At 40.6% G+C, this 18,230-nt stretch overlaps 1 protein-coding gene across 2 annotated transcripts in view; it reads left to right on the forward strand.

Annotated features, from left to right (window-relative positions):
• Positions 1-1,187: 1,187 nt before the first annotated feature.
• Positions 1,188-18,230, forward strand: part of nradd (neurotrophin receptor associated death domain) — a 42,936-nt gene continuing 25,893 nt past the window's right edge. For both annotated transcript variants that reach the window (XM_020514408.2, XM_048596416.1), the window contains exons 1-2: positions 1,188-1,348; positions 1,680-1,829. In XM_020514408.2, the coding sequence (XP_020369997.2) occupies positions 1,794-1,829 (36 nt within the window). In that variant the 5' untranslated portion in view covers positions 1,188-1,348; positions 1,680-1,793. The remainder of the gene's footprint in view (positions 1,349-1,679; positions 1,830-18,230) is intronic.

Consider the following 18,230-nt stretch of genomic DNA (forward strand, 5'->3'; position numbering starts at 1 on the left):
CTGTTGAGTCACTGCTGGAAAATGCACTGATGTTGGACAAGTGGATAAATTGGGTTTGTTTGGAGTAAATGCCGTAATAGACCTCATCCTATCACCATACTTATGTCTGAGGTGACACAGGATAATTTAACCTACCTAACATCATCATGGGAGCACCCTTTTCCTATTTAGACTTATTCAAGGAGAGGTTACACCTTCTCAAAAATGATTAAGAGATTAATGATTAATGGTGATTAATGCCTTCCTTATCATTGATATTCATGTCCTCAGGAGAAATGTTAACATGTACAGCACACATTGGTAAACTTTTCCCGGTAAGTCCTGGACAGGGAATGCAGTACAGAGGAAGAGAAAAAAGTAAACTGAACGCAGAAGGCATTAAAATTTTTAAAATTGTGATGAAGAAAATTGTTTTTAAAATTGCACTTCACACTGCTGGGAGACTTCTTACAAATGTAAATCCATTTCTGAGTCTAGAGATTTGTACATAAAATCTAGGCTAATACTTCAATGCTGCGCTGAGGGTGTGTTGCACAGTCAGAGGTGCCACCTTTTAGATGAGACATTAAATTGATGTCTTGTCTGCCCTCTCAGGATAGTGTAAAAGATCCCAATGCAGAATTTCATGTACAGAAGTGACTAAAATGATGCCCCAAAAAATAAACTATAAATAAATGTTAACTGGTTCTTCATCTCTTTTGCTGTTGGCATCATCTTGCCAAACACTAATTGGCCACAGTACTCCTCTGCAGAATCTAAGCAGCTACAATCTAGATATGGTTTGTTGACTGAAAACATGAAAGGGGTTTATAAACGCTTGTCTTTTCTTTTACTTTTTTTTTATATCCAGAAATGCTTTTAAATACAGCTGAACTTTATTTTCCGTCTCGGTGGTATTTTTTTCATTTATTAATTACTACTGTGATGATGTTAATTGTTCTATTTTTATTTTACCCTCTGCCTAGTCGCCGTGGTTAGAGGAACACAACAAATTAGTTTGATATTGAGTAGTTGAATATTTAATAGTTGAACATCTGAAAATGACGGTTCTGTGCGGTGTGGCTTTAAGAGTTGAAAATCTGGTTAACAGAGTTATTATTTCCAGAGCAGTTTTGATACTGCAGCTCTCAGCCAATCAGAATAAAAGCATGTTCCCCCCACCTCCCCACAACCATTAACACCACGTGGGGTCGAGATTTTGACCCCCTCCCTGTCTGTGGTTTCTCTCTTCCCTGAGAAAGCGATTGGAAATGTTTCAGTCATTGAGGGAGAGAGACTGATAGAGAGAAAGAAAGACAGACAGACAGAGAGACGAGAAGGGAAAGCAGGAAGGTCTCAGAGGTTGAAGGTGAGTACAGTAGGTTCACTCAGGCGGGGGGGAATCAGTGCAGATTTGAGGCTAAGGGGGTAGATTCTCTCCCTCTCCGCGGCTCTGCCTTGCCATCTCAGCTCTTAGCTCTGCTCTGATCGGTTCATTGAGCAGCTCCCGGGATCCAGGCTGCATATCAGGCCGGGAGGTTCAGATTTCCAAGCCCCGCACTATTTTGCCTTTTATTTGAAGGAGCTGGAGGGTTCGGTACCGGGACAAAGCCGGAGGCTCTGCCAGACTCGATTCCTGCGTTGCTCGTTATCCCATTTTTCGTTATACTCTAGTAACGAATCCTGTCTCTTGTTCTCAGGCTGGTATCAGTTAGACAGAGAAGTTTGCAAGTTCTCATAAACTTAAGCCGGGACTGAGCAATACTGAGATCTTGAGTTTAATCCACCCAGACTGGAGACTGGCCAAGGACAGGATGCGGTTCCTGTTTTGTCTACTGTTCATCTCGCAGGTAAGGAGAGGCTGCTGTTATACTGGAGACATAGTACAGTTTTATCTTTTTTTTTATAATTGCGTTTACTGCCTGAATCTGTTGGAAAACCTTCATTTAATAAAATAAAACAACGCGTGCGTGGAGAAATAAAAACAACTTGCATTTATGTAGAGCCTGCAAAGCCCCTCGTTGTCTGTGAAGCACGTTTTTGAAGCGGTGTTATGTATTTTAACGTGGCAACTAGCGCCAAGATACCACGACCCAGCTCCTTTCTGTGTCTAGGTGCTGGTTGAGAGATTTAATGTTGATCAAGAAACTCGGGAGAATATGCAGAAAAGAAAGGCAAGTCTGTTAGAGAGACGACGGAGAGACTGAAGAGAAGCCTGATGGATGTGAAAGGGGTTTATAAATCTGCACTTAGAATCCTGAACGGGTGTTCGCTGTCCGTTTTTACAAGAATAATCTGCTGGAGAATTTTTGCTGGTACCTTGTGCAGTGATTTGACCCCCAGCGAGACTATACTGTGTGTTGAATAAAGGTTTTCATTGAACTTCTCCTTGCAATGAGTGGGGAATATTGGGTCTTTTCCTGAATTGCTAGTGACAGGTTTGATACAACTATCTCAGAGGGCACTCGAGAGTCAACTGCACTGGTGTGAGGCTGGAGTCACATTTAACCCAGACAGGGCAAGGATAGTAGATTTCCTTCTATAAAGAACATTGCTGTAAATCCCCAGTTGATTCAACAATCTGATAACTTCATAGCCACTTTCGCAGATATCAGTTGTTTTATTTAAACCGAACTCACATTCTCAACTGCCATTGTGAGATTTGAACTTATATTCTCTACAATACAAGTCCACATGTTTTGCATTACTAGCCCAGGTATCCAGTTGATCTTAATTCCTCTGGAATCCATGTGCGGTGTGTGAAGAAAGTGCCTTGGATGCTAATCCCAATTTGCTGTTGACTCACTCCCTCCAGTGGTGAGTACATATAAGTGAGGAGAGGAACTGGCTGTTTTGTGATGGCCTCTGTGGTTGAACAGCCTGTACTCTCTACCCAGTATGTACGGGAAACATAGGTGCTTGATTCCTGTAAATTCTAGTTCTGGAATATCTTAAACCCATGGGGGGAGAAAATGTAATGGGAGTGACAGGGATCTAGAATGTAAAATCTTCTGAGAGGCTATTTCCTTGAGCTTGTGTAAAATGGGTTGATAATTTCTATTATAGAATTTGTTTTTCACAGGTTATTATTTTCTGTGTATGTGATACTTTCAGCCTTTCCATAAGTGGTTAAGTTCTGCAATGGATAATGAGATTCCTCAGCTGCTAACACACACCCTGTACTTGGTCAGTGCAATAGAACCCCAGTGAAGTTCAGACTCTGTTCTCAGTCTCTAGTCTATTCTTATTATTTAGTTCCTCATTGTGCTGACTGTCTCAAGATGTGGTTCCACAGGTACCCTCTGACACTGACTGAGTGTCCATTCTTTATGTTACAGACCAGTCAGTCTATTCAGCTGTCTGTGCAATCAGCTTCATGTTTGATTCAGGTTCTTAAATGTACGCACACACGTACATTTGTGTTTGATTGACAGCAGAGGACTTCTGGACAGGGAATGGGGGAGGGGAAGACAGCGTCTTTCAGATAAGATGTTAAAATGAAGTCTAGCCTCAGAGGAGGGGAAATTCCTTTTGTGTCTTGGTCGATGCTTGTTCTTTAACCATTATCACTAAAAACAGATTTGCCTGCCATCTATCTTGTGGGAGTTTGCTGAGTGTTCATTGACTGCTATATTTCCTGCAGTACACTGACAAGCACTTCAGGCTGTGCAAGTTGCTATATAAATGCAAGTCTTATTATATCAATAGCCAGTGGTTAAATTATAGTCTCTTTGCAGGGTTCTTGGATGGAGTTTTATCAAGGAGATTGTTGAAAGTAGTGAATTGACTCAAGTGCTGCGGTGAAATTAGTTTTCACCAATCATTTTAAAAAGTCCTAGCCAGTTTGAAAGCTCCGTTGCAGCCGAAGACCAATTTTCATCCTCTTAACTTTGACTCCCGGTTATTGCACTTGCTCACTCATTCAACATTCCTTGCTATTTTTCCCTTTCAAGGAAATATCCGATTCCCTTAGTTGAGAAGCTCATTCTACAATCTATTCAGATAGTAAACTTTAGAGCATTACAGCTCACTGTATGAGGTTGGTGTTTTGTTCAGGATGATGAAATGAGATTACATTTTAAGAGTCCTGTGCCAAATTTTCTTGTTTGCGGCTCCCTCTCTCCATCCACCTGGGTCTGAAGGACTTTTCGTTGAAGTCACTAGAAACAGATCAGCCATTCAAGTCTTTCCTGATGTTTTGCTGTCATCTCTCATATTGGCTCCATCTGAAAAAGAAGCCTAAGGGCAAAAGTCAGTGGTTATGATGAATTTGTTGCCTTGCCTGACAACAGCAAAACTGAAACCAGACTGGGCAACCAACCTTGGGGAGGTTTCCGCTCAGTTTACAGCATCAGATGGAGTCTTTGCCCATGGCTGAACCTGAATTTCAAAGCAGCTTTAATCTGAAGTGAGCTGGTCTCACTGTTCTTGCCTCGGTTAAGAGCGGTTCCGCCTCTTCACTCTGAGCAACTGAAACCTATGCAGACTAAGAATTTCAAGGCCACTGGTTTTCAAAACCATGACTGATGTTTTGCTTAACAGAATGTGCTGTGTTGACGCTTAATATTTTTTGTACTGTAGCAGGGCCCCAGTCAAAAGGGCCCCAGTCATATTAGTTCCTGGAATATTAGCCACAGCAGTGATTCCACCTACTGCCTTCATGACGCTGTTAGATAACTTTTGTTATTTGTTCTTGGGAAAATGGAAATTGTTGCTAAGGTTGGAATTTGTTGCCCATCACTAGTTGCCCTAATGGTAATGGGTTGTATTGAATTTTTTGGTTGTCTGATATAACTGAGTTATTTGATAGGACACTTCAGAAGGTAGTTAGATGTCAGTTAGATTATTGCCTTCCTGGTGATCAAAGCATTAGTATCATTAGCTGTAACCTGCATCTGTAGCGTAACATCCAATGTAGTCAATGAATCATCTTGCACAAAAAGAGACCACTCAGCGCATTAGGTCTGTGCTAGCTCTCGTGAAAGTGCAATTGGGTGATTCTCACATCCAGCTACCACAGGTATCCAATATTTATTCTTTATCAATTTGTATACCATTCACTTGTGAGAATTCGCATTGGATCTTCTTTACCACCTTTTTTCAGAAATTATTTTCGAGATCATTATTACTCAGCAAAATAAATTCTCCTCATTCCTCCTGTGATTCATTTTTCGTAATAATTTGATCTGTAAGACTTTTTTTGAGGCCACAAAGGAGATGGTGTGGCCAGAGAACAACAGGTGATTGCAGTTTTGCAGTTGCTGCATCCTTCCTATGACCTTCTCTAAGTGGCTGTACTTGGGAGTCACAACTGCACATGTGACTCTTGACCATAAAGGAAATCACTGCTGTGGCTAATATTGTGTCCTACTCCAACATTCCTCTCCAAATAGTCCCACAAGCTATCCCAGTAGGATAGGCCTAGGGGATAGTGTGTGGAACATTTATGATCAGAAGGAATTCCCCACAGCGAGAGGAAGAGCACAGTCAGTGCTGTTTACAGCTTCAAAGCTTAAGATGGCCTCCTGGTTGGGAGGATGGCTGAGGGCTATAAAGAACAGTACAAATTAAACTGGTCAAATGGTGTGCAGACCATGATATTTCCTGCAATGTTGGAAATGGGGACTTATGCTATCAGGAAAGATTTTGCTAATGTAGGATGTAAGTTGTTTCTTATCAGAAAATGCTGATTTCTGAGGTCCCAGTAGAAATTGTGGAGTTTCAAAAGATTTGGTGGCTGCGTCTACATCTCTTTAAAAGGTAATTCATTGGTAGAAAAGGCATTTAAGACAACAGGCATGCTGGTTTTAATCTTAAGTGGCTGTACTAGAAAAGGGAAAATAGTAATGCTTCCGTTGCAGAAACTTCAGTCCCATCTCAAGCACTGTGTTTATCTTGGGCCATCACATTTCGGAAAGGGTATTTCAGTTTTGAAGAAGTGAAGTTCAAATTTGCTGGATCTGAAAAGGTTAAGTTATAAGGAATGATTGCATGATCTTATTTAGAAATGTAGATGGTTGAGGACTGATAGAAACATAGAAAATAGGAGCAGGCCATTCAACCCTTCAAGCTTGCTCTGCCATTCAATATGATCGTGGCTGATCACTCAACTTGTCCAAATTGCGCTGAAGCATTTCTGTGCCCATCTCACAGTTCACCCTCCCACCCAGCTTTGTGTCCTAAAGTGTTAATTGAAATATCTAAAATGATAAAATAGTATGTACAAAGAAATCACTCCTGCAGTGAGTAAATCCAGAGCGTGAGTTTGTCATGTTAAATTTGAGCCGGGCTGTTCGGTATTGAAATCATTACATAAACAATATAGTACAGAACCAGATTACCCAGTTCAAGTTGACCTTTATACTCCACTCAAGCTTCCCCTCATCTTTACACATTTAACTATGTCAACATTTTTCCCTTTCCCTCTTGTACTTGTCTAATTTCTTAGTGCATCTGTGCTATTTGCTTTAACCATTCCCTGTGGCAGCAAGTTCCATATTCTCACCACTCTGGGTAAACTTTCCTAATTCCCTGTTTGGTTGTTTTGGTGACTTTTCTTTATCGATGGCATTTAGTTTTGTTCTTTAGCATAATTTGAAACATTTTATCAGTGCTTACTCTATCAAAGTCTTTTCATGTGTTTGACGATCTGTTAGGTAAATCTTTGTGCTTCTGTCTTCAAAACAACAGTGATTGACCTGTTCATCAGCTGGATGGATATATGCTGCATTTCTCTTAATGCCATTGTAGATTATTGCTTCTCCAGTTCCTGCATATCCTTTTTGTTTTTATAGTATGGTAATAAGAATCATATTTGGTGCCTCAGATGTGGAAGAATCAAAGTTGTACTGAACTTGGTCAAACTTTACTTTCAATACTAGAAATTTAGTGTTTGGTTTGCTTTTTTTTAAAATGGCCCTGCCCCTGTTGACTTGTGCTGCTCCTTTAGTGATTTGGGTATTTTTACTCAGGATTCTTTGCTGCTTGCCTTCATTTATTCTTATTTTCTAAGTAATATTCAATTTAATTTTTATTGCCAAAATGTATTAACTTATATTTTTCTATGTCAAAATTAATTTGCCAATCTTATGACAATTCCACATACTTATCTCCTCAATATTGATTATCCCCCCCAATATGATGTTGTCTCCAAATTTTGATAGTGTTTTTGCCTCCAGTTCAAATAGTTTGTATAAATTCAAAACAACAGTAGTCCTCGCACTGATCTGTATGGAATACCACTTACCACCACCTACCTCTTTGAATAAATATCATTTATCCCCCTTGACTGTTTTCTGACTTGTAGCAAAATGAGCAAGCAGATTTCCCATCCTCTGATGTTTATTCATTTCATATAATTTGGGGCACCTTATCTAGCTTTCCACAAAACTTTCAATTAATTTATATGTACTATGTTACCCTTATCTACTGTTATCTTGTTAACAAAACTGAATGAGGCCGACTAAATAAAATTTGTCCTTTTGAAATCCATGAAGATTCTGTTTATTTCTGTGCACCACATGTTAGGAGAGATGTGAAGGTTTTAGAGAGGGTGCAGAAAAGATTTATGAGACAAATTCCAGAGTTCCCGTGATTTCATTTATATGGGATTGAATCTTTGAGAAGATTGAGACTTGACAAAGGTGCTTAAAATTATAAACCATAGATTCATAAGAAACCAGAGAAATTGCCCTCGTGAGGGATATAAATCTGCCTTTAGCTGGTCAAGCCTATGTGGTTTACTTTTAACTGCTCTCTAAAATGGTATGGCAAGCCACTCCTTTGAATTCTGTAGTAGTTTGATACAAGAATGAAACCAGACCCGTCCCAACACAACCCAGGCATTGAAAGCAGCAAAGGCAGACCTTATCCAGTCAACCTTAAGTTGCCTGCAGTTAGGACTTGTAGCAAAATTGGGGAACTCATTCTGTGGATGGCTTGGTCATACTTGCTGGCTGTTATTATGATTCAATGTCCCTGACTTATCCATCACTGTCCCTGGATGCAACCTGTCCCACTGGCATGACAGACCCAGCAGAGGCAGCTGCACAGCACTATATATTCAGGTGGGGGTGTAGGCCTGGGAACGCTCGTGTTCACTCATTCTGATATTGGGTTAAATATGGGGAAGAAACCAACTGCTGATTAACACTTCCTGTCTGCTGCAACCATGGAAGAAGCTTTGAAGGTAATAAGGGCACTGAAGGTACGCTAGCTGGGGGACTTCAGTGTCCATCACCATGACTTGTTGTAAAGGTAATGGTTCTGAAGGAATTAATGTTTATATTACATGCTCACTCTTGTACTGATGTTGGTAGGTGGAGACAAGAAGTGCTACTCTAGCTTTTGGAGGGAGTAGACATAACAGCTCACTAAGGTCCTAGAGATGAAGCGTGATCAAGTATTTTCAAAAAGATTTGTAGCTCGGGTTGTGGATGAGGTTATAGACATGCTCGCCGAGCCGGTGGGGGTTTGGTTGCAAATATTTCGTCACCCTGCTAGGTAACATCCTCAGTGCGCCTCTGATGAAGCTTCACCGGAGGCACACTGACGATGTTTGCAACCAAACCCACCGGCTCGGCAAGCATGTCTACAACATGACCAAATGTATTTGTACTAATTGCTGTCATATAATAAACATTTTTGCTCTCAAAGAAGAGTGCAACTTCTGTAGATACTGTACAGCAGTGTATCCTCTGCTACTAATCACTGGCTCTGTCTTGAGCTTATCAAAGACAAAGGAGGATTGGTAGCAGCGAACTACTTCCTATCCCTTGCTTCGAATCACATACTGGTTGAGTTGGCAAATACCACTATGTACTAGGAATAGCCATCTGGGAGAACACTGCATGATCAAACTGACCAAGTTTTTAAGGGCATATCTGTTAAACTGAGCATGCCACAGATGGTGCAAAGCCAAAAAAGAGAAACTCAGCTTGCTCTCACTCTCAGAATCTACTCATCACACATTTGGGCACCACACCTTGGGAAGGATATATTGGCCTTGGAGGGAGTATGATGTAAGTTTACAAGAATAGTATTTGGATTCACGGGTTATGTTATGAGGAGAGATTTGATCTGGTCAAAGACTTCAAGATATTAACAGGAAAAGACAGGGTGAAGAAAGAAACTATTTTCACTGGTTTGTGATTCGAGAACTAGGGGCCATAGTTTGAAAATTAAGGTCAGACTGTTCAGGAGAAATGTTAGGAAGCATTTTTACAAACAAAGGGTGGTAGAGGTTTGGAACTGTCTTTCAGAAACAGCAGTGGATGCTGGATCAGTTGTTAATTTTAAATCTAAGATTTTTTTTAAACAATGGTATTAAGGGATATGGGCCAAACACAGATATGTGGAGTTAGGCCACAGATCACCCATGATCTCATTGAACGATGGAACAGCTTTGAGGGGCTGAATGGCCTTCTCCTGTCACTATGTATGGAACAGTCTGTGACTGAACTGGATGGAGTGGTCACTACCAACAAACAGCATTTGACAGAATACAGCACAGAAAACTTTGATAAAACTGGAGTCAGTGGGAGCTGGGGAGTTGGGGTGGAGACTCCTCACTGGTTGGACTCCTAACTGGCACAAAGGAAAATGGTTGTGGTTTTTGGAGCTCCATCATTTCACTTCCAGCATGTCACTGCAGGAGTTCTTTGGGAGTGTCCGAGGCTCAACTATTTTCAGCTGCTTCCATCGATGGTTTTCCTTCCATCATACGATCCTAAGTGGGAATGTTTGATGATTGCATTGAATTCAGTACAAGCAGTGGCAAACGGTAACAAAGCACTATGATCTGGGCAATGTTCAGGCTTGGGTTAAGTGGCATGGGTTAAGTTGCAGGTAAGATCCATATTACCCAAGTGCCAGACAATACATGCCTCCAACAAGAGAGACTCTGACTACCTTCCATTTAATGACATTATCATTGTCTTGAGAGTTGCCATTAACCAAAAACTGAACTGCTCTGCCCATATAAGTACCCTGGCTTCAGAACGAGGGATTTTACAATAAGAAACTTGCTTCTTGGTGCCCTATATTCCATCAAACACCTACGAGGCACAAGTCAGAAATGTGATGGATTATCTTGGAAAAGTGCAGTTCCAAAACATTCAAGAAGCTTGATACCGTCCAGGACAAAGCAAATACTTGACAGGAACCGCATCTGTCACCTCAAACATTCACTCACTTCACCATCGATGTACTGTGGCCACAGTGTTACATCTACAAGCTACACAGCAGCAGCAACTTGCCACGGTTCCCTCAAGAACACTTTCCAAATCCGTAACCTGTACCACCTAAAAGGATGAGGGCTGAAAATACACACAAAGCCACTGTCTGCAACTTTCTCTTCAAGATACGTAACTTCCTGACTTGCAAATATCTTGTTGTTCCTTCAGTTTCTGTGTCAAAATCCTGGAACTTACTGACCACGCCAGTGGATGTACCTACATCCCACAGACTGTAGGAGTACAAATGGCGACTCACCACCACCTTTCAGGGGGAATTGGTAACTAACAACTGTTGGCCATGCCTGTGATAACCCATGTCCAATGATGTGTGCCTTTTTTTTCTTAAAAATGGAGAAACGAAAGATGCTGATTTAAGGTGATTAATTACTATAACATGAGAATTAGTTTACGCAGTGAGTAGTTAGAATCTGAAACACCAGTATTCTGGAGGCTCATTCGATCATGGAATCCCTACATTCGGCCCAACAAGTCCACACTGACCTTCAGAATATCCCGCCCAGACCCATCCCCCTATAACCCACCTAATCTACACATCCCCGAACACTATGGGCAATTTAGCGTGGCTAATCCACCTAGCCTGCACATCTTTGGATTGTGGGAGGAAACCGGAGCACCCGGAGGAAACCCACGCAGACACGGGGAGAATGTGCAAACTCCACACAGACAGTCGCCCGAGGCTGGAATTGAACCTGGGTCCTTGGCGTTGTGAGGCAGAAGGCAGAAGTGCTAACCACTGAGCCACCGTGCTGCCCGATAAACTATGTTTCAACCTCTTTTAAAAAAAAAGAGAGGAATTGGATGAGCAGATGGGCAAAGAGGAAATAATTGCAGAGCTGTGGGGAGGAGATGAGTAAGTGGAACTAAAGGATTGCTGTTGCCAAGCATTATCATCCCATCTGGTGGTGTTTCAGAACATATCAGATCCCAACCTGAAATTTGGCCTGATAGATCCTACAAAATACTGTGGATGCTGGAAATCTGAAACAAACACCGAGAATGCTGGAGAAACTCAGCAGGTTAACAATAATTCTAGAGTGAGTGTTCTTCAGGACTTGAGCTTCAGAGTCACACCAGACTCAAAATGTTAACTGGATTTATCTTCCCCAGATGTTGCCAGAGCTGCTGAGTTTCTCCAATATCATGTGTTTGATAGATCGTATTTTGATATTTAAAAGCAAAATTTAAGGAGGTGCTCTTTTACAAAACCAAATCTGCAGCATTGCTTGATTCGGTTTACCAATAAAACCAGTTTAGTAAACAAAATAAAATCTGAAATAAGCTAGTAACATATTCAATTTGAAAGTTTCGTAGAAGCATAGAAAGATAAAATAGGAGCAGGAGTAGCCCATTTGGCCATTCAAACCTGCTCAGCCATTCATTATGATCCAAGCTGATCATCCAAATATATAAAAGATGTAAAGGACAGCATATAATATGTCTTGACTGCTTCTACATCTGCATACTTACCTTTAGTGACTGGTGTACAGGGACATCCAGGTCTCATTGCATGTTCTCCTGCTCAACCTATCCCCATTTAGATAATAATCTGCCTTCCGTTTTGTTACCAAAGCGGATAATCTCACATTTATCTACATTATACGGCATTTTTTGCCAACTCACTCAGCTTGTCCAAATTACACTGAAGCATCTCTGCAACATCCTCACAGCTCATCCTCCCACCCAGCTTTGTATCATCTATAACTTTGTCGATATTGTATTAATGATTTAGATGAGAGAACTAAATGTATCTTGTGAATAGCTGGTGACCTGGCACTGATCCCTTAAGTATCCCACGAGTCACTGCACGCCATTTGGAAAAGACTGGTTTATTCCTACTATTTCCTGTCTGCCCACCAGTTCTCTATTTATCTCTACATGCTATCCCCAATCCCATATGTTTTAATTTTACATCTAATCTCTTTTCTTTGAAATCTATTAAATGTCCAAATAAACCATATCCACTGGCTCCCTTTCATTAGCTCTACAAGTTATGTCCTCAAAAGCTTCCAGTAGATTAATCAAACATGATTTCCCTTTTGATAATTTGATGCTGACTCTGTCTGATCTTGCCACTGTTTTCCAAATGCTCAGCTATCAATTCTTTTATAATGGACTCTAGCATATTCACCATTACTGATATCAGGCCGACTCGTCAATAATTCCCAGTTGTCTGTTTGCTTTCTTAATTGACGGTTATATTATCTGCCCTCCAATTTGTAGAAACTGTTCCAGAGTCTATAGAATCTTGGAAGATGACCACCAAAGCATCTGCTATTTCTGGGTATTCCTTAAGTACTCTGGGATGTAGATCATTGGACCCTGAAAGATTTATCAGCCCTTAATCCCATCAATTCCCCTAACACATTTCCATACGAACACAGATTATATTCAGTACTTTTCTCTCACTAAATGCTGAGTTCCCCAACATTTCTGGTATGTTATTTATGTCCTCCTTTGTGAACACAGAACTAAAGTATGTATTTAGTTGGTCAGCCACTCCTTTGATCTCCATTGTAAATTTCCCTGTTTCTGACTGGAAGGGGCCTATTTCTATTCACAGACCTATAGATACATTTACAGTCAGTTTTTATGTTCCCTGCAAGCTTAACTTGGTACTCCCTTTTCCCTTTCTTAAATCAATCCCTTTGTCCTACATTGCTGAATTCAAACCGTTTCCACTTCTCAGGTCTATTTATTTCTCACCCCATCACCCTCACCCTGTCCCCTTCACCCTTTCCTTGGATCTAATGCGGTTTGTAATTTCATTTGTAAGCCATGGGTTGGCCTTTCCTGGCTCAGACAGAAATGAACAAGTGTTGCAGTTTACCCATGCACTCTTTGATGTTTGCCATTGCCTTTCCACCAACATCCCTTTAAGCAATGTTCCTCATTTCAAAACACACAGTAAAAATACAATCCTATTTATCCCAATGCTATCATTTTACAGTACTCAAATATCAGAGACAGTTCATTCGTCGATCACATCTATAAATGTAACTTAACAATTTTTTTGAATTCGTGGTCTTGAAAGTTTGGTAGTTTTTTCCTTGGTTGTTACATAACTGAGCTTAGACTTACTGAGTTCCAAATAATGCCTTCAAACCAAATTTTTCTGGTTTGGAGTTCTCAACTTTCCTAGCTATGGGTGTTTCCCCTTGAGGGAAAACAAAAAAAAATTCCTGATCAGTTCTAAAGTAAAATGAATCTCCTCTGTTTATGCTGTTTGCTTATAAAACTTTCCCAATACAAACAAATCTCTGTTATCACTTTTGGGACTTCCTCTCTCATTACTGGGTTAAGAAAAATCATTCTCCCAGAAATACTGACCAGTTAATTATTAAACCCTCTCATACACACAAACCAAAATCCACATGCCACTAGTTCAAAATCCAAACACTAAAATAAACAATATTAATTTGTTATCATGTTATCATGATTATTTCTGTAATGTTGAAAATTATATTATCCTGTCCATCAAATGGTTCCTTGCATACCTTTTTTAAATTTGCAGTATTTACACTTTTTGTCTGGGTGTTCTTCCTTTCTATGGTCTTGCCTGCAGTCCATGTCAATACTTGGTTGATGTCACTTTTTATTACTCTCACGTTTTTCCTTGTCTTGATTCATACACGGTGATTGATCAATGTTTAGCTTGTCTCTCTTTTTCAGCAGGGTGTGTTTTTCTTGGATTATGGAAATTGTTCTGTTTCACATTGTTGCTCTAAAATGTTTGCCAATGTTATCCATTTTAAGTTCAAGTTCTATTCTCAGCCCCTTAAAACATGAATGCTATTTCTGTCTTGCTGATGGCCATGTCATTTTGAATGCTATTATCTATTGAGTTCAGTTATTCCACCTCCCTTTCCCCTTTTTATCTTTTCTAAATATGTTACACTCTGCAGTGTTTCACTCGTAGTTCTGATTGTTCTGCAGCTATGTCGCTATAATCCCTACTGTCTGGTTCTTTACAGCATATTATGGCCTCCAGTTCCCTGTTTTGTTGCAGACTCTGCGTCCATTGCTGTACAGACAGTTTAAATTAGGAAGCAGTTTTCAAATTAAGGATGCTTAAAATGTAGAACTCTCTCTGGCTAAAGTCTGTGGATGCCAGATGAATTTGGAACTTTTGGGATGGAGGCAAACAGATCAGGAATGGGGAACAAAGGTAGGAAGATGTAGTTTGGATACTGAAGAGACCGTGGAATGGCAGAAGAGGTTGACTAAACAGCCTAGTCTTGTTTAGATATTCCACTTTGTTTCTCTATGCTGGTGTGTGTTCAGAACTGTTGAACTTGTTCAAATGTGTTCTATAGATAAATGGAGCTGGCAAAGCTTGTTCAGTCATGATTTTGAAGGAGATGACTGCCCATGACCAAACATTAAACTGTTTGGGTGAAGCATCGTGCATTGTTACATGCACTCCATGTCCTGTAAAATAGTATCTGTGTTACGTTGGCTTTGTTCTTCAGGATTTTTCACCATTTGTTTTCTATTAATTATGCTCTCACAGACCAGTGAGTCCTTCATACTATTTGACTGTGTAGCTCTTCATACTCTTGCCTTCCCTGTTCCCTGACATTAAGGGCAAGTACCTCTGCCAAACAATAAAGTAGAATGGCACTGTTCTGGTTCTTCCACAGCAGAACATGTGAATGTCAGAACATGGGTAAACATGTGGCTAATGTCGTGTCCCAGGATAGATGTGGTTCCCTGAAGCTCCCCTCCCACATTCAAATGAGGCACAGGCTCTTCACTACTGCACTCTGCGAAATGTTTACTTCAAAATTAATGTACCCCTCCTCATGTCTGACCCATCACCGACTATGTATCACAGACTGGGTGTGCCTAGTAGTCATAGAGTTATACAGGGTGGAAACTTGTCCATGCTGACCAAGTTTTCTTGAACTAATCTAGTCTCATTTGCCTGCATTTGGCCCATATCTCTCTAAACCCTTTCTATTCATGTATCTGTCCAAATGTCTTTTAAATATTGTAACTATACCTGCATCTACCACTTTGTCTGGCAGTTCATAGTCTTGATTCTATACATAATTGTGATTCTATAACAGCTCCTGCTGTTCTCTCAATGAAATGAGTGAAATTTTTGTTTTTACCTTCAATTGTCAAGTGGTAAATATTACTCTGATAAATTTTTATTTTAACAAAGTTGTATGGCAAGGCTTCATCCATGCTGTCAAACTGGGAATAATATCTGAATCCATCACTTTACCTGCCCAGTGTACATTTTTAGATTTTTTTCTAATACTGTCAAACTGAAGCTTCTCCAGAATGCTTTCAACACAGTCCTAATTAAACAGAGACTGTGTTTCAAATAAATAGTTCTGCAAGAGCTGGCTGAGAAATAGTCTGGCTGGTTGTATTCAGGACCTCAAACAGTTCTAATTTGTCCTTTTATTGAAAAAAGATCTCAGTCCTGGTGAATAGCAGGGGGTGGGGAGAGAATGTTTAACAGTCTCTGTCAGACACAAAATAACCTCCAGCTTGTGCCACAGATGCACCATCTGCACAGACTTTGTTTGAACTCACTTCCTCCTTAATTGCTTATTCTGTCGGCTCCTATTGTGTGGAATTAAGGAAAAGAATCTAAATTATTTACAGTGAAGCCCCAGTTTCCTGTCTTTCACCCTCTTTGCAAGTTATGATTCAGTGGTGGCTGATTTTCCTATTTGTGCCTGATTTGAAGGCAGAGGTCGTGTCTATATTTACTCTTTCATAAACACCTCGTGCTGCTGAGCCACACACCTAACGGGACCAGTTGGTGTCCTAAAGATTTTTTGTGGAGATGAAGATCTCTGACTTCCTGCTGGAGACACTATCTTTCCCTGCCCAAATCACTAGTTCCATATCTCTGACTGCATGATACTATCAGGTAGTGCTTTGGGTGGAAAGTAAAAATTCTGCTCCTATCATATCAGCTTTTCATATTTTATTCATGTATAGGATGTGAACATTGCTGACAAAGGTAGGTTTTATTGTTTATCTTGATTTCCTTCAAGAAGGTAGTGGTGAGCTGTCACCTTGATTCACAGCAACCATTGAGTATGTATGCCCACCGTGCCGAGCACCTAGATTTTGATCCATACAATGAAAGAATGGCTATTATAGTTCCAAATCAGCATGTGCCTTAGGAACTTTCAGGTGGTGTTGTCTTTGCTGCTTTAGGTGGTGAAGATTGTAGATTTTAAAGGTGGCTTTGGAGATTTGGAAGGTTGTGGCATCTTGTCACATGGGCAACAGCGAATGTGTCAGTTGACGGATGTGGCACTAATCAAGCATGTGGCTTTGTCCTGGATGGTGTGGAGCTTCATGTTGTTGGAGCTGCACTCTTCCAGGCAAATGGGGAGTATTCCATCACACTCCTGACTTGTGGCTTATAAATGGTGGGCTGGCTTTGGGGAATCAGGAGGTGACTTACACACCGCACTATTCCTAGCCTGTGCCGTGCTTTTGTTGCCACTATATTTATATGGCTAACCAATGGTAATGTCCACGATGATGGTCGGGACATTCAGCAGTGGTAGTGCTATTGCACATGAAAGGGAAATAGTTAGATTCTCCCTTGTGACAGATGACCCAAATCTTACTTGATAGTCCAAGCCTGAATGGTCTGTACATGGATTGCTATTGATATTCAGAATTGGAGAAATCGCACATGGCACTGAACAACACAATCATTAATGAACATCTCCATGCTGGTCTTTATGATGGTGGGAAGGTCATTGAAGTACCAGAAAATGTTTAGGCCTAGGGGACTAACCCTGAGGAACTGTTGCAGCGAACCTGAAACCCAACTATAATCATAACTACTGTCTTTTGTGCTAGGCAGTATGTTTGGGTGGGATGTCCTTTGGAGGGTCAGTGATGAGCTGAATGACCTGCTTCTACACTCTTAAGGATTCTGTATAACTCGAACCAGTAAATAACTTCTTAAATTTCGCTGAATTCAATTTTGCGCTGCTCCTTGAAGCCATACTCCATCAAATGACGTATTAGTATGGAGGGCAGACACGTACCTTTTGAAATTAGCTCTTTATCCATGTGTGGAACAAGGCTGTAATGAATTCTGGAACCAAATGGCCCTGGCAAAACCCAAACTGAGCATTTATGAGTTGGTTATTGCTGAGTAAATGTCATTTGATAGCACTGTCAACACCACCATATGTCACTTCACTGATGAGAGTTGACTGAGAGGGGCTGTGGTAATGTCCCTATCTTTGAGCCAGAAGGTGTGTCATAAAAAACCTGTTGATTAAAAATATCTGATGTGGCAATTGCATGAATGGTACAGAGAGGGAAAAAAACAGCCATTTCTGAGCAATTTTCCACACTTTGGGCAGATGGCTGTGTGTTGTAGCTGTGTGAGAGCTACTTGGCTAGTGATGTGACTGGTTTGGAGCACTAACCTTCCATGTCATATTTGTGATGTTGCAGGGTCCATAGCCTTTGCTGCATCAAGTGTCTTCAGCTGTTTCCCGATGTCACACAGAGAAATCCAAAGTATCACAACTGACAGTTTTCAGCTACTGGCAATCTCAGGATTATGTATGAGGTCTGTGATATAAGGCAGCTTGAAACAAGCACTGATATTTGAGGATCATCAGTTGTGGTGTTTCCTGTAGTGAATTCTGACAGATTGTTTCACTATGTAGCCTCAAACATTGGATTATACCTTCAATAATGGCTTGTGCTTACGTACTCTGTTCAGAAAGAACTGCTTCTAGTCAGTTTACTTTGTGTATTATGTTACATCAAATATGAGGAATAGTGGGCATAAGGACCATGTGGAAACCTTTTGGGACCAGAAATCTCATGAGTCTTGAGTGGTGAAGATCAGAGAGATACTGGGCCCCTACAGCTGTTAAATTCCTTCCTATTGTGTGCACTGTGTGGTTTTTGAAAAAAAATGTATGTAAAGATATTTATGCACCCAGTTTAAAGGCCGTAAAAAGGCACTTAGGCTGTAAGCCAGTGGCC

This window comes from Rhincodon typus, chromosome 4 (assembly GCF_021869965.1).
Source record: "Rhincodon typus isolate 14 chromosome 4, sRhiTyp1.1, whole genome shotgun sequence".
In the NCBI taxonomy this organism is placed as follows: domain Eukaryota; kingdom Metazoa; phylum Chordata; class Chondrichthyes; order Orectolobiformes; family Rhincodontidae; genus Rhincodon; species Rhincodon typus.